The following is a 15,000-nucleotide window of genomic DNA, read 5'->3' as shown; positions in this document are numbered from 1 at the left end:
TGTGAATGTGTGTGTGTGTGTGTATTTTGTATGTGTGTGTGTGTGTGTGGGTTTGTGTATTGTGTGTGTGTGTGTGTGTGTGTGTGTGTGGGTGTAGTAGGTGCATGGGCTTACGCGCTCCTCCCCCCCAGGCCGCTCCGCTATCTTCAGATGTAAGCTCTGCTCTCACCTCTGTGAGAACATTACCTCATTTTTCTCTCCCGAATCCTCCCCTGCCCCCCTCACTCACCCATGCCTCCATCCACACACTCTCGCCCGACAAACACACACAAACACATCCGCACACACAAACACACACACACACACACACACACACACAATGGTGCTCCCTCCAGGGTCCTTTGGAAAAGAGACAACTGGGAGGGCTTATCGTGTGGAGAAATATCTTATTCATCTGATGGAATAAACGAGATGAAAAGCAAGACAGCCGACGCGATTACAGCGAATTACCAGGCATCGCTGATGAATCCATGTCAAATGATAATTAGGCTATTAGCGAGCGATCGCCACCTCAACCACAGGCCCGCCTGTTTGTGCGGTGTATCCAATCATGTGATCCTGTGAGCTGACTGAATGCTGATTTTGTATGCAGACTGTCCTCATTCAAATATCTTCGTTTATGCTAATGTATTCACTTATTTTCTGCATTCCCTCCCCTTTGTTCATCTGTTAAAGGCAGTTAATTTCCATTAAAAAAAAAACAACTAGAATATTGATAGGGCTGAGACTGACTGACCCAAATATATCAAAGAATCTGTGTGTGTGTGTGTGTACATGCACTTTTGTGTGTGTGTGTGTTGTGTTTGAGTGTGTGTATCCGTCTCAGCTGACAGTTATGTTCTAATCATTCCTGGGTGACTTGAATGTGTCAGTGGGGAGGGCTTTTGCCTGCAAAGCCCCTGTGTTGTCCTGGGTGTGCTTCTATAGATGGAGGCACTTGCGACGAGCAGGAGTGCAGTGAGCTCATTAGCCTAGCCTCTCCATGTGGAAGACTGGAGAATCTTGTGATATCATTTTTCTCTCTCGCTCCCTCACAAACACAAAACAGCCCCCCCCACGCACACACACCACCGCCATTGCACTCCTGCTTACACACACACACACACACACACACACACACACACACACACACACACACACACACACACCACCACCACTGCACTCTTGTCTTACACAGACACACACACACATGCTTATTCCCCCAAGGGTATGCTCAGATCTCTTTTCACACACACACACACACACACACACACACACACACACACGCACACACACACACACACTGATGTGTCACATTCTCATTTCCCCCCATGGGTGAGCTCAGATCTCAGAGATATCCCCAACACTTCAGTGTGTGTGTGTGTGTGTGCTTGCGCGTGTATGCGCGGATGCAATCTGTGCATGAGTTGATTTGTGCGCGTGAGTGTGAACGTATGAGTACGCGCTGTACATATATATGCCCTTTAGTGCATGCATCTCACGCGCGTGCTTATGTTTAATGCCACATCTAGTCTCTAGACGATCTGCTGATATTTCCCTTTAATCTTTGCTGCCATTTACCAAACCTACCCCATAGCTGGGACCTGGAGGAAATGGATTGCTGCACTTTACAGAGTGTGAAAATGTGTCTGCCTGTGCCGTAAACAACTCAGTGCTGCCGGCGAAATTCAGGTCTGAGCTGCAGTGCTCCAAACTTGTGTCATGCAGAGAAAAGTTTGCTCACAAAAGACAACGATGTGGTTCAAAACTACACTTGACACAAAGGCTGCAGACTAACATCAGCAGTTTTGCTCAGGAAAATAACCTGTGGAAACAAATCTCAAGTCAAACTCAAACCGGTCTCCACAGTCGTGTCAAGTATGCATGAAAAACAATATATATACGCTGTGCCTGTGCTGTCAGTCTGGTGTGAGCTTACAAACAAACATGGTATTTGTCTTGTCTAATGCACCAGTGTCAAAGCTAGGACTAGGGATTGGCACAGATGCACCGATGTATTTATTTTACTTCATCATCATTTGCAAAACACAATCACCTTGAGGTTGGGCGTCATACGCTGCATACATGCACATACAGATGAAATAAGGGTAAGAACTATATAAATTAGTGCTGTCAAACGATTAAAATATTTAATCGCGATTAATCGCATTTTTGTCATAGTTAACTCAAAATTAATCGTGATTAATCGCACATTTTTTTTTCGCAAATTTGTATCTATTCTAAATGTCCCTTCAATCATTTTTTTTTTTTATGCTCTTATCAACATGGAAAAGTGGATTGAAGTCAGGCCTCTTATTTCAAAAACAATGAACCGTAACAGTTAGGTTACCAATAAAAGGTAAGCCTACTACTTCTGTGTTTTCAGCCAGCTGCCTGTTGACATTTTCAGACAACAGTGAAGCTCGCTTTTTTTGCACAACACAACTTTTAAAGGTAAACTTTCTATTCAGAAGCTTTTTATCATTTATTTCGCCGTATCGCGCTCACCATTCACTCAAACGTAACGTTAGCCTACTACACAGTTTGGGAGAGCAAAAAGAACGTTAATCTAAAACAAAACAAAAACGCGTTAAACGCGCGATAAAAAATGGACGGCGTTAAAATGGGCTTGCGTTAATGCCGTTAATAGTGCGTTAAACTGACAGCACTAATATAAATATATATGTACCTACAAAAATGAAACATCATTTTGTTGGGCAGTCATGTTGGGCAGTCATGTCCTTGGTCCAGTCATGTCCTTGGTCATGTCCCTGGTCTTTTGTTGATCAGTGTTAGTGTGGGTAAACCCAGACTTCCTTTCTCTTTTGTAACCATTGATCCATGCCATCAGTGTTTTCAACTGGATTCAACCGGTTTTGCCACATTCATAGGACAAGTAAGCGTTAAAAAAGCGAGGTGGTCTTGGCATAATATTTATTCTCTCTGACTTTATGCTGACACATCCCATCTGCTTAAATCCTTGTTCATTTATTTAATCAATTTGTAGTTTGAGTAGAATAATTGTGTAGTTTAAGGTGTAAAAACAACACCAAGATATCTATCAAGATATCAAGATCCCTGCTTGTATCATCAGAAAGAGACCAGTTCATCTAATTGGGAAGGCCAGACACCGGCTGTCATCATGACTTTGAATTTGTTTGTATTGACCTTATACCCTGACGCTGCACTAATACTCATTAAGGCAATGGAAGGGACGGAAGTAATGACCTTTTCCAAGAGTAATAATATATCGACTGTGAAAAGTGCTAATATGTGTCGATCCCTTCCTTCATCAAATATTCCCACTGTGAGGGCATTAGTTCTCATTAATTCAGCCGGTGGCTCAGTGCTCTGTGCGAATAGGGAAGGTGATAACATGTCTCCCTGGTGTGTACCTCATCCCAGAGGGTCTGAGCACAACTCATTTACCCTCACTCTAAATCTAGGGGATTTGTAAAATATTTGAATCCACTTAATAAATGTATCATGAAAGCCAATGTAGCTGAGGGTCCAGTCGTCCCTATCGGATGCCTTCTCAGCATCTGAGAGGAGAAGCATTGACAGGCGGTTTCTCTTGGTGGCAATTGATTGTAAATTCAAGGCTCTTCTTACATTGTCAGCTGCCTGTCGATTTTGAATAAAAACCTGTCTGATCTGGCTTAATAGGTTTATTGATATGTTTTTGTATCGTATTTGCTACAATGGAGGTCAACATTTTAAGGTCTACTTAGGGCATTGGCAGAATTATACATTTATAAACTGGGGTTAACTAATTTACAAATCATTTATAACATAGACGGCTTCCCTGGAGATTTAGCTTTTTAAGAGAACATTTTCTTTGATTTCTTCTTCTTTAATAAGAGACGTTATCATATCGGTCTTATCTGCTGTTAATCTGGCCGGATTAATCTAATTAAAGAAGGATTCAATCTTTATGAAGCTCATCTTCCTCTATATACAACTTTCTGTAATAAGTGTCAAATACCTCTGTGATATTTGCCTTGGTTAACATCTGATCATTATCTGGACATTTGATTTGATTTGTGTCTTCTAAGAAAGATGCTATGTTCTTGAAGAAATCTGAAAAGTCTGGGGCGTAAAGATTGAACATTGTTATTTTAGTACCTCCAATAGCCCCTACTAACATCACGTTTCTACCCTTTTTATCATGTATTGTTTTTTCATGGTTGAAGTAGACAAATTTGTTGAACAGGATGGCAACTCCTCTTTTCCTCCCATTTTTAAAAGAAGCACTATGTACCTGTTCCACCCATTCACTTTTTAGTTTTAAATGTGACAGATGACAGATGGCTCTCCTAAAAGAGTCTTATAAAGTAAAAATGTAACGCTATCCAAAGCAATTTCAAGCATTTTGTCAGCACTGGAAGCAAAATTTCACTCTTTAAACTTCACAGTGTACTTACCACCTGAGGTACAGGATTTAATAACTTCAAAGCACTTCGTTATTTGCTAATGAATGAACACCGTCTCGAAAGGATATTCCTGACTAATGTATAAAATATGTATATGCCACGCTTGTTGGCAGGTATTAGTCTTGCACAGAGCTGCCTGCGTCCGATTTCCCCCCTTGCAGTGTTAATATGAATGTAAATAGGACTATGAATGCGGGGGCTGAGGGCTGCGTGGGAGAGATAGTGTGCGTCTCGGCGCTGGGTATTTAACACAGCATCGGTCACAGCGAGAAGTACGCAAACCCGGGCCAACTGCGACACACCAGCTCCGCTATAAAAAGGGCAACCTGTATGGTGATTGGCTTTGGCTGGGATTTCCACTCTTTTCCTCTTGTCCCTTTTCTTTGTGCCTCTCGCTCAAAAGACAGGAGGAAATAGCCCAGACGTCTGTCTCTCTCTGTTGCAGTGCAGCCAGTGACAACATGACTGGCTAGCATGCAGACAGACTGGCAAGTGGGCTTCACTAACTAGACACGTGTGTGGGTCTCTGATCTCTTTCTTGTTGCACACGCTTACAAAGGCCTCAACTTCAAAGGCGCTCAATGCATTTTAAGCACCCACTAAGTGGTCAAGCCCAGGAGACGAATCCCTCCTATATCTCTCTTTCTCTCTGTCTCCTCTCTATCTCTCCCTCTCTTTCACAATCTCCCCCTTTCTATCTGTCTCTTTCCTACTCTTATACACACACGCACACACGCACGCACGCACGCACGCACGCACGCACGCACGCACGCACGCACGCACGCACGCACGCACGCACGCACACACACACACACACACACACACACACACACACACACACACACACACACACACACACACACACACACACACACACACACACACACACACACACACACACACACACACACACACACACACACACACACACACACACACACACACACACACACCCATAGTAGTGTGCCTCCCCCAGCACCCTCATAGCCCCACAGGCCTCACTGTCAAAAGCCAGACTTGTCTGCATCTGAGGCAGCAGCAAATCACCCTAGAAGCCCCTGGAGTCTTGAGTCAACTAAATGACTCGCTGACATCTCAGATCCGCAGCTCCATACATCACAGTTCCTCCTTGTTGTTCCGGATGCTAGGAGTTGCCCCCGTGGGCAGGGAACCCCCCCCCCCCCCCCTCTGTAATGCTCATTTCTCTAACGATATTAAGCGGTAACGCTGGCTCGTGGAGAACGCTCCATTAACTTGCACTTTCCATAGACTGGCTGTTCCCTACCGCCGGGGAAATGCAACATTTTGCTTCGCGGCGTAAAGCTCTGAAATCGCACGCTGACTTCTGTTGACATCTCAATTCTGAAGGGGCTTTTACAGTCTCCAGGGTTGTGATTTTTTTTTTGTGTTGTATGCTGGGGTGAACTGTGGCATTTTTGTTGTAGTCGGCACCTGATAAAATAATCATTAAAAGTGTATTAAAAAACCCTGTGCTCTGGGATTGGGAGTTCGTTTTTTCACCACGCTCTGATTTTGTGTTTATATTAGTGTGAGCACCGTGTAATAAAACCCCTCAGGTTAACACACACAGCAACAACTGCGGCGACAGCATAATAACATGTAACCATGAACACCCAGGTACTTCAGTCACTCGACCATGCTGTCAAGCTGAGCGCTGAGTAGATTGAATGCTCTCTCCCACTCTATCGCTCTCTCTTTCTCTCTCTTTCTCTCCCCACCCTCTCTCTCACTCACTCTCCATACAGTGATTGCATATGCGGAGCACAGATGGCTAAGTCTTTGGAATCTGTCTGCTGTGAGGAAGTGCTGTGTCATGGCCAGAGGTGGAGGCTTTAGCAGGTGGAGTCTGATTAAAGCAGAGGGGAGAAGCTGAGAGCCTCTGATGGAGTGCTTGCTGTTAACCCTCGCTACTCGCCGCAGAAGTTTTTGTTAATAAGCCTTGCTTCCTCCTGGCCCTTCTTCTTTTAGCCATCTGTTTGAGTTCCATGGAAGAGAGAGATTGGGAGAGAGCAAGAGCAGACAGCCAAGGAGGCTAGATAGAGAAAGAGAAGAGAGAGAGAAAAGGACTGAGAAAAAGAAGAAAAGACAAAAAGACAGAAGCTGAGGTGTCTGAGAAGGAAAGAGAAAGTTAAAACTTAATAATAAATGTATTAAAGGAAGACTATTGGTGTATTTCTGCTATAGGGTAAATCTATGAGACTGGACCAGGTAAATGGCCTAAACAGCCTCAGTTTGGTCCTGGAGTGAGGTGGCCCAATCAGGGCTAAATTAGGGACTTTTGGAATGGAATACAACGCAACAATAAAATGGGATACATTTTAAAACTGATATGTAGCGTTAGTTTAGGTTGCCTAGCAACAGTAATGGCTTAGCTTGTATTGGTAATGAGAAACTCTCGACAGATAAATTAAAACTTCGCAAAGGACACGGTTTCCAACTATTTAATGACATGTTTAATTTATTGTACTCGCGCAACCGTTCCTTTACACTGTTTTGGCATTTTTAGCGTTGATGTTCTCTGTTCGTGTTATTACCATTTGTAACGGGAACAGAACACCAATGTTTACACTGATGCTTAAGCTCGAGGTAAAGCCTCCAGCTGTCCCCGGTTTTAAGGGGGAAAAAGGCCATAAGTGAGAGTCTATGTGGAGCGAAAAAAGACAAAAAAAGGAGAGCGATCGGGCTGAATACTATGTCCTCCCCTCAGCCCCTTGTGTCTGAGCCAGCTTCACCTGATGCCGAGCCCAGCGGAGGACATTTTCCATGCCAGTGACTCCAAGCCCTGATGTGCTGAACTGGGGTGTCTTATTAGATATCACGCTCCAAAAACTACGGGCCTCATGAATCCTAAACGTTAGAGTGTGTAGTGAGGTGGATTGAGCACGAGTGAGAGAGAGAGAGTAGACAGAGAAAGCAAGATCAAGAGAAGAGTGTAAAGAATACGATGGAGAGAGTGATGAAAGAGGTAATGCAGGAGAGAGAGTGAGAGAGTGCCATGTTTAGTTCGAGCTGATGAACCGGTTGTAGATGTGAAATTGTGAGCCTTTTTCTCTTCCTCTTTTTGTAGTTGAAGGACACGGTAATCTCCCTAATCTCCACCTGCCCGCTGTCTGCAGGAGGGATGAATAGGCCCTCTGGAGCTCGTACAGGTGAAGGCCGTCTTGGCTTTGTTCCTGAGTCCGCCTCTTACAATGCTCTTTTGAAATCCATTCATAGACTATTGACCCCACCAGTCTCTTTGAAAGATAGCATCCCAAGGGGGAAAGAGGCTTTACACAAAATGGGTATATTGACCTAAAGCCCATGACAGCCTGGTGGCCCTAGCGTGTGTGTCCCACTCTGTTGGTGCTGGTCCGACCCCTGTCCACGGCCTTTTCGGACGATTGACCATGTTGAATTCGCGGCGAAGCCCGTCATCGAGGGAGATCACTTTGATTGGCAGTTCAGCAATTACGATGAAGAAATATGGTTGAAATATTGTTGTATTATATGCGTCCGAAATGTACTGTTTGTAAAAAATTTGTTTGTCACACTCCTTTGCACTGAAGCACAGCTGTGCGCCGCTGTATGTGGTAGTTCGCTGTTGGCTGTAGTCTTTGTGGCGTGTTCAAGTGCAACTTTACAGTCAGCCGTCCTCACTGCTCGTTCTTTGATGTCGGATTGGTGTGTCTCTGGCCTAATAGTCATGCATGAGAACATGCGTTTTGGACCGTATGTCTTCCCAAGTGTATTTAAAGGTGCATTAAGGATTAATAGCTATTCGCTAAAGGTATGCTAGCAGCTAAAACTAACGAAATCTCTTGAAATGTGCTGCCTTTGACATTATGACAAACTAATTACTCAACGACTGTCCTTACACAGTCAAACATCAATCATGTGCAACACAAGACTAAGCAAGACGGCAAATAAGCTACTTACTAGATCGGCAGAAGGTAATCAAAGTCAGGTCGGCGGGCATCGGCAGGCAAAACTACAGAAGGCAGTTATATGCCTATCGACCCTGCTATGCCATTGGCACGGACGCAATTCTCCATATTAAAGGTCATTGTAGCTGTTATTTTAAGGTTAAACTGCTTATCCTAACCCTAATCCTGAAGCATAATTGTTGCATATTGTGCCTTTAAAAAAAAAAAAAATGTATATGTCTCAGAAAAACCAGCCTGTTATTAGCAGCGGTGTGAGTTAACGCTGTTTTAGTGTCTTGTGCTCTCTGTCCAATTCTGCACAAACTTCAAGTGTGCATGAGCAAAGTCAAAACCTAACAGGAAGAGCCGGGACAAAGCCGGGTCCCTGTGTACAGCGCTAATACTCTCAACCAGTCTGCCCTTAACCAGCACAATAGGCCCCTTGTCAAATCTGTCGGGGGATTATCTTTTTCTCTCTGTGTCTGGCATCTGAAGCGTTTGATGTATTATTCAGGCATTTCCCCTCAGTTAACCGACACGCAGGATAAAGAGGACACTAATAGTGCAGGGGAATACCTGTCTAATGGCGCCTGTTGATTTGTTTACTTTCGTGTGATTAGGCGCACGTGGGATAATAAGCGTGGCAGAAATGAAATTAGCGGCACATCCGACGGTCGTTACCGTAATGGGCCCTCTGAAGGTGCGGGCGAAGAGGAGGACTGAGTGGGGGAATGAAGTGGGCAGCATGGACCGGAGCGCAGCCAAAAGGGCCAGTGTGACCTTTTCCACCACAAACACAAATCACATTGATTTCTTGTCCAGCATGGCAATTTGATAATGTCACCGTTTTGATGGCGAAAGCATTTTATGCGTGCTCGTTTCGCGTGACGGAGAACCCCACGACAAAGGGTCTGCGCTCGAATGATGGTTGTCCCCGGGCGCCACAACTAGGGCTGCCCACTGCTCTTAGTGTGTGTGCTCACTGCTCCTAGTGTGTGTCTGTGTTCACGGCTAAATTCTCCGCTAAATGCAAAAATTCTCCGCTAAAGTGACTCATGCATGTGTAAAATATACTTGGTCAATAAAGTGATTCTAATTCTAAATGTCAAAAGTCTGTGGGTGTGTACAAACACACACATTCCTTTAATGTACTCCAAAATGCACTGCACACAGAACATTGTCGAAAACATTTGTTTTTAGCACCTATTCCCACCTCACACACACGCGCACACACAAACCCATACACACACACACGCACACACACACACACACACCCACACACTCTCACACACACACACACACACACACACACACACACACACACACACACACACACACACATACACACACACACACACAAACATATACACACAGACTCACATCCCCATATACAGGTAAGCTTCTTTGCAGATGTAGAGCTTGAGAGAGTAAACTCAATCCCCTCACAATGCTGCCGGTCAGTCATTCCTTGATGTAGGGTGACCCCATTAAAAAGGGAGACAGGCCTTTACGGCCAGCGCACTGAAGCCTGTTTAGTGTCTGACGGCATCTGAAGGCTGAAGACTGGCCCTGGGGTCATCTGCTGCACACATTAAAATCGATACAGTCTAGGAGAGACGGGTTAATGCAGGCAGGCAACCTGCGGGGGCCGCTTAGCTCATTCCTCTATGTATCAGAGCTAGTTTATGCAGCCGTTTCACACTATTTATATTGCGTCATCCACACGGGCAAGAGCATGTCTGGTACTACATGATTTATGGAAACAAAAAAGGGTTTGAAATGAGGTAAGAGGGGAATATCGCCAGTTTTATCGCGTTCCACGGAGAAGCCACTCGTCTGCTGTTGTTTACGTTTTTGTTGTTGTTGGCTTGTTTGTTTTGAGGACTCAGTGAAAAACCACACTGCCGTTTAAAGTCGTCAGGTCTGGGGTCGTGACACTATCTTACTGTACATGAGTTAACTCTCTCCCTCCTCTTCCTCTCTCACAGACGCCAAAGCCTGCCCGGCCAAAGAATTCCAGTGCCGCAACAGGAAGTGCGTGGCGCCCAACTTTGTGTGCGACGGTGACGACGACTGTGGCGACGGCAGCGACGAGGAGTCGTGTGCAGCCACGGCTGGCGGACGTCCCAGCACCTGCGGCCCGCTGGAGTTCCGCTGCAACGACTCGGAGTGCATCCCCATGCTGTGGAGCTGCGACGGCGACCCCGACTGCGGGGACAAGTCGGACGAGTCGGCGGAGCGTTGCAGCCGTCGCACCGAGCCCCAGAAGCCGCGCTGCCCCTCCGGCGAGTTCCAGTGTGCCAGCGGCGAGTGTGTGCACCTGAGCTGGAGATGTGACGGAGACGGCGACTGCAAGGACAAGTCAGATGAGGCCAACTGCGGTAAGAGAGTGAACACCATAACACAATACACACTGCTTTTACACCATACACACTGCTCCGTACACTCTTCACCATACACACTGCACCATACACACTGCACCATACACACTTCACCAAACACACTGCACCATACACACTGCTTGAGTTTATTTTTCCTTTTTTTCATTTGATATTGTTAATTTGTTTCATTTTGCTGCTTTTGTGTGGTGGTGTGTACAAGTGTGTGTGAATGTGTGCAAGTTGAACGTTTAAGGGGGGTCAATTTGTTATTTTTCATTTTATTCTTGTGTAGTTTCTTCCATTTATCATTGGTACGTTTGTGTGTGTGTGTGTGTGTGTGCTGTTTATGAAACTAAGGGTATAAGATGGGAATTGAGCTGCCAGGTGTCTGATATTTGTTTTTAACGTAATGGGTTTACGAGAGAGCACATGAAGACACTCTCAGAGAGCTTTGAACATCTGTCTGAATGGAGCGTTTGGAGGCATGGCTCATGTGGGCAGAAGATCTATACAATGTAAAGGAAGACATGACTGAATTAGTGGCTGTTAGCTGGTGGGAGTTCAAGTTTCTGAACAGATTCTATCAGGTTTGGTTTCCATACTCTCTCGTTGTGTGTGTGTGTGTTTGTGTGTGTGTGCGTGTGTGTGCGCATACGTATGCTGTTTGCAGCCGACACATCATTAAATGTGATGATGATGTATTGAGGAGCTGTATTGTGTTTTTTGTTTGTATGACAGCATTATCTACTGTGTGTGTTTGTGTGTATGCGTGTGTGTGAAATAAGTGATGTGTGTGTGTGTGTACCACTGCATCATTAATGCTAAAGCCACTACATTGGTGAGATTCTGGAGAGACCTTAAACAGGAGTAAGGCTGTTAAAGAGGTTGAATATATGTGAGTGTGTGTATGTGTGTGTGTTCCTGTTTGTGTGTGTGTGACTCAGTATGTATACACTGCGGTGTATATATGAATCAGTCCCTGGAGCTTCAATCTTCCATAAATAACACACTCATGTCAGGTTTCTTGACATAATAGGTGACTCGGTAGGAGGACAGGGTCAAATACAAGGATTTATTTTCTAAAGAACTAGCACACAAACACACACACAGACACGCACACACACATACACACACACACTCACACACACACATACACACACACACTCACACTCACACTCACACAGACACACACACACACACAGAGACACACACACATGTGTATTTCAGTGTACATAAGTGTATGACTGTCACTCAGTTGCCATGGTTACCATAGGAGCTACAGTATGCCTCAACACATCAGTCAACCAGGATGCCAGTCTACACAAACCCAATGTAGTGCGTTACCATTCAGTTAGCATAGCCATTGTGCAATGGTTACTTCTGTGGGCACATGATTACATATTGGTACATACATATGCATGTATGCATTCCTACTTTTGACTGTGTGTATATGTGCTTTATGTGTGTGAGTATGTATATACATGTGGGCTTAAGTTTGTGTGTGCTTAAGTGTGTGTGTGTGTGTGTGAATACATGTGTCTTTTAGTGTGTGTGTGTGTGTGTGTGTAAACATTAGGGGTGGGGGAAAAAAATCGATTATTCGTTTTTTCTCGATTCTCTCTAAAACGATTCTCTCTCGATTCAGAAAAGCTTTTTTTTTTTTTTTTTTTTTTTACACATCCATTTTATGTTGAAATGCAAGCTGCATCGATTATTGGATTGTTCATAGAAAGTCAAAATTGTGACAAGGAAAAGCTTTTTCTCTAATAAAAAATAGATAAGGTAATTCATCTGTTGATTTTCTTTAATTATCCAACACAAAGTAGGAAGTGTAGCAAAGACTCTGAGTAGCAAACTCGAATGTTTTAATGATTGATTGATTGATTATTGATTATCAATTTGAAACCGATAAAACGATTATCGATGCATTTCGACTATTGAATCATTTGAGTTTGCAACTCAGAGTCTAAAATCACTTCCTACTTTGTGTTTGATAATTAAAGAAAATCAACAGATGAATTACCTTCTCTATTTGCTTTATTAGAGAAAAAGCTTTTAATGGTCACAATTTTGATTTCTATGAGCAATGCAATAGTTGATGCAGCTTGCATTTCAACATAAAATGGATGTGTTAAAAAAAAAAAAAAAAATGTTTTACATTACAAAATCGATTTAAAATCGATAATCGATTTAAAATCGATAATCGATTTAAAATCGAATCGTTGACCTCTGAATCAATTTCGAATCGAATCGTGAGGTGCCAAGAGATTCCCACCCCTAGTAAACATGTGTCTTTAAGTGTGTGTGTATGTGTATACATGTGTGTTTAAGTGTGTGTGTGTGTGTTTGTGTTTGTGTGTATACATGTGTCTTTACGTGTGTGTGTGTGTGCGCGCACACACTTTGGGCTTTCAGCTAAGTCTCTTCAGGTACCCAGGCTAGGGCTGGATGAATGGGGACGGAGGGGTGGGGAGCTCCTGAGGGGGATCCATCACACAACCCCGCCCATTAATGAGAGATGGAGAATCATCCGTCTGGGCGGTTTGTGCTGTCTGCTCAGATATTTACATCCTCCTGACACACTTACACACACACGCACACACACACACACGCACACCCGTGCACACACACACACACACACACACACACACACACACACACACACACACACACACACACACACACTATCACTCATTCACACACTCTCTCTCTACTGTCAGTATCGCAGGCATTTATCACTATTAGCCCCATTCAGATTACAATCACCTGCCTGAGAGCATTACTTGCTTTTATAGTAGGATTATGTGTGTGCTGGAAGTTGAATTATCTTCACAATTTGTGGGAGAGTTGGGAGTTTGTGTTTGTGCCTTGGTGTCAGGATGTAAGGGTGTGATTGTTTGTGTGTAAAAATATTTGTTCAATGGGTTCAATGTTTAAAGTATGTGAATGAAGAAATATATTTCAAACGTGTTGGTAAATATATATGAGAGTGTGTGTGTGTGTATGCAAAAGTGTGTTTTCTGTCATCACACTGTACTTTGCCGGTGCGGCTGACGTGGCTTGCAGTGCTGTGCCCAAATGGATTACAATTGGCTCCGTGGCACAGCAATTGAGAAGCCACGCTTCACATGAATTATTTACAAGCCTTAAAACGATGAAGAAGAGAAGAAAAAGAAGGGGAAAAAAACAAATTGGTTCTTTCTGAAAGTGCCCAGCCGGCCACACTCATGATCTCCCCCCCAGCATTGCATCCCTCTCCAGTCATTTAAACGGAAAGAGAGGGAGAGGGAGATGGAGAAAGAGGGAGGGATGGAGAGAGAGAGAGAGAGAGAGAGAGAGAGAGAGAGAGAGAGAGAGAGAGAGAAGGAGAAGGAGGGTTTATCTCTCCTACTCGCCGCTGCAGGGCCGGAGCAGAGTGGAAGGCCGTGGTGGGTGTGTGTGTGTGTGTGTGTGTGTGTGTGTGTGTGTGTGTGTGTGTGTGTGTGTGTGCCGCTGCTCCGTTGCGCAATTCAACCTGTGATTGAAATGCCTGGCGTGCAGTGGAAGATGAGACTCCCCAGCCTTTGAAACTGTCTGTAATTTTCCTGCTGGCCCCAAGAGATAAAGAAGTTTTCACGATGCGCAGCAATGCTCATTAAAGTGTGTGTGTCTGTGTGTGTCTGTGTGTGCGTGCGTGTGTGTGTGTGTGTGTGTCTGTGTGTGTGTGCGTGTGTGTGTGTGTGTATTCTCCCACCCTATAGCTCTGCTGACCTGCCGGCCAGATGAGTTCCAGTGTGGCGATGGCTCCTGCATCCACGGGACCAAGCAGTGCAACCGGGCCCATGACTGCCCTGACTACAGCGACGAGGCTGGATGCGTTAACGGTGTGTTCCCTCATCATCGCCATCTTCTCTTTCTTCTTATCTCCTTTTCCTCATTCTACTGCTCTCTCTCTCTCTTCTCCCACCGCTGCCACCATAAACACAGCCACCACCATCCGTTAACGTCGTTATCTATATGATGATAAGGGCGATCTGCTCTATACTCACTGAATCACTATCTCTAATGAGGCTTGTGTGCACAGGCCTGGACCAGAGCCCATGCTTTGTGGGCATTAGAGCCTGATCGGGAGCTTTTTTTATGGCAGCCATGTTAAAAGCCACCTGCCTTGGCTCCAGTCTTCCCAGTCACTGAGTGTCCTGATGAGGCGCGTCCAGCGTGGCGCTGATGTCTTTGCTCTTAACTCTGTCCCCACCGCAGCCACCAAGTGTGACGGGCCCAACAAGTTCCTGTGCCGGACCG

The 15,000-nt window shown here is 44.7% G+C and overlaps 1 protein-coding gene across 1 annotated transcript in view; it reads left to right on the top strand.

The window, feature by feature from the left end:
• The window catches only part of lrp8 (low density lipoprotein receptor-related protein 8, apolipoprotein e receptor), a gene marked incomplete at both ends in the record, with an annotated part of 149,855 nt that overhangs the window by 101,005 nt on the left and 33,850 nt on the right, over nt 1–15,000 (top strand). Inside the window, 3 exons of the mRNA XM_080831768.1 lie at nt 10,327–10,719; nt 14,460–14,582; nt 14,959–15,000. The exon at nt 14,959–15,000 is cut by the window's right edge and continues 81 nt beyond it. Coding sequence (XP_080687894.1) covers nt 10,327–10,719; nt 14,460–14,582; nt 14,959–15,000 — 558 coding nt within the window. The remainder of the gene's footprint in view (nt 1–10,326; nt 10,720–14,459; nt 14,583–14,958) is intronic.

Source organism: Sprattus sprattus, assembly GCF_963457725.1.
Source record: "Sprattus sprattus genome assembly, chromosome: 2".
NCBI classification, from domain to species: Eukaryota; Metazoa; Chordata; class Actinopteri; order Clupeiformes; family Clupeidae; genus Sprattus; species Sprattus sprattus.
The sequence above is the reverse complement of the archived record's forward strand: the minus strand, read 5'-3'. Positions and strand labels throughout refer to the sequence as shown.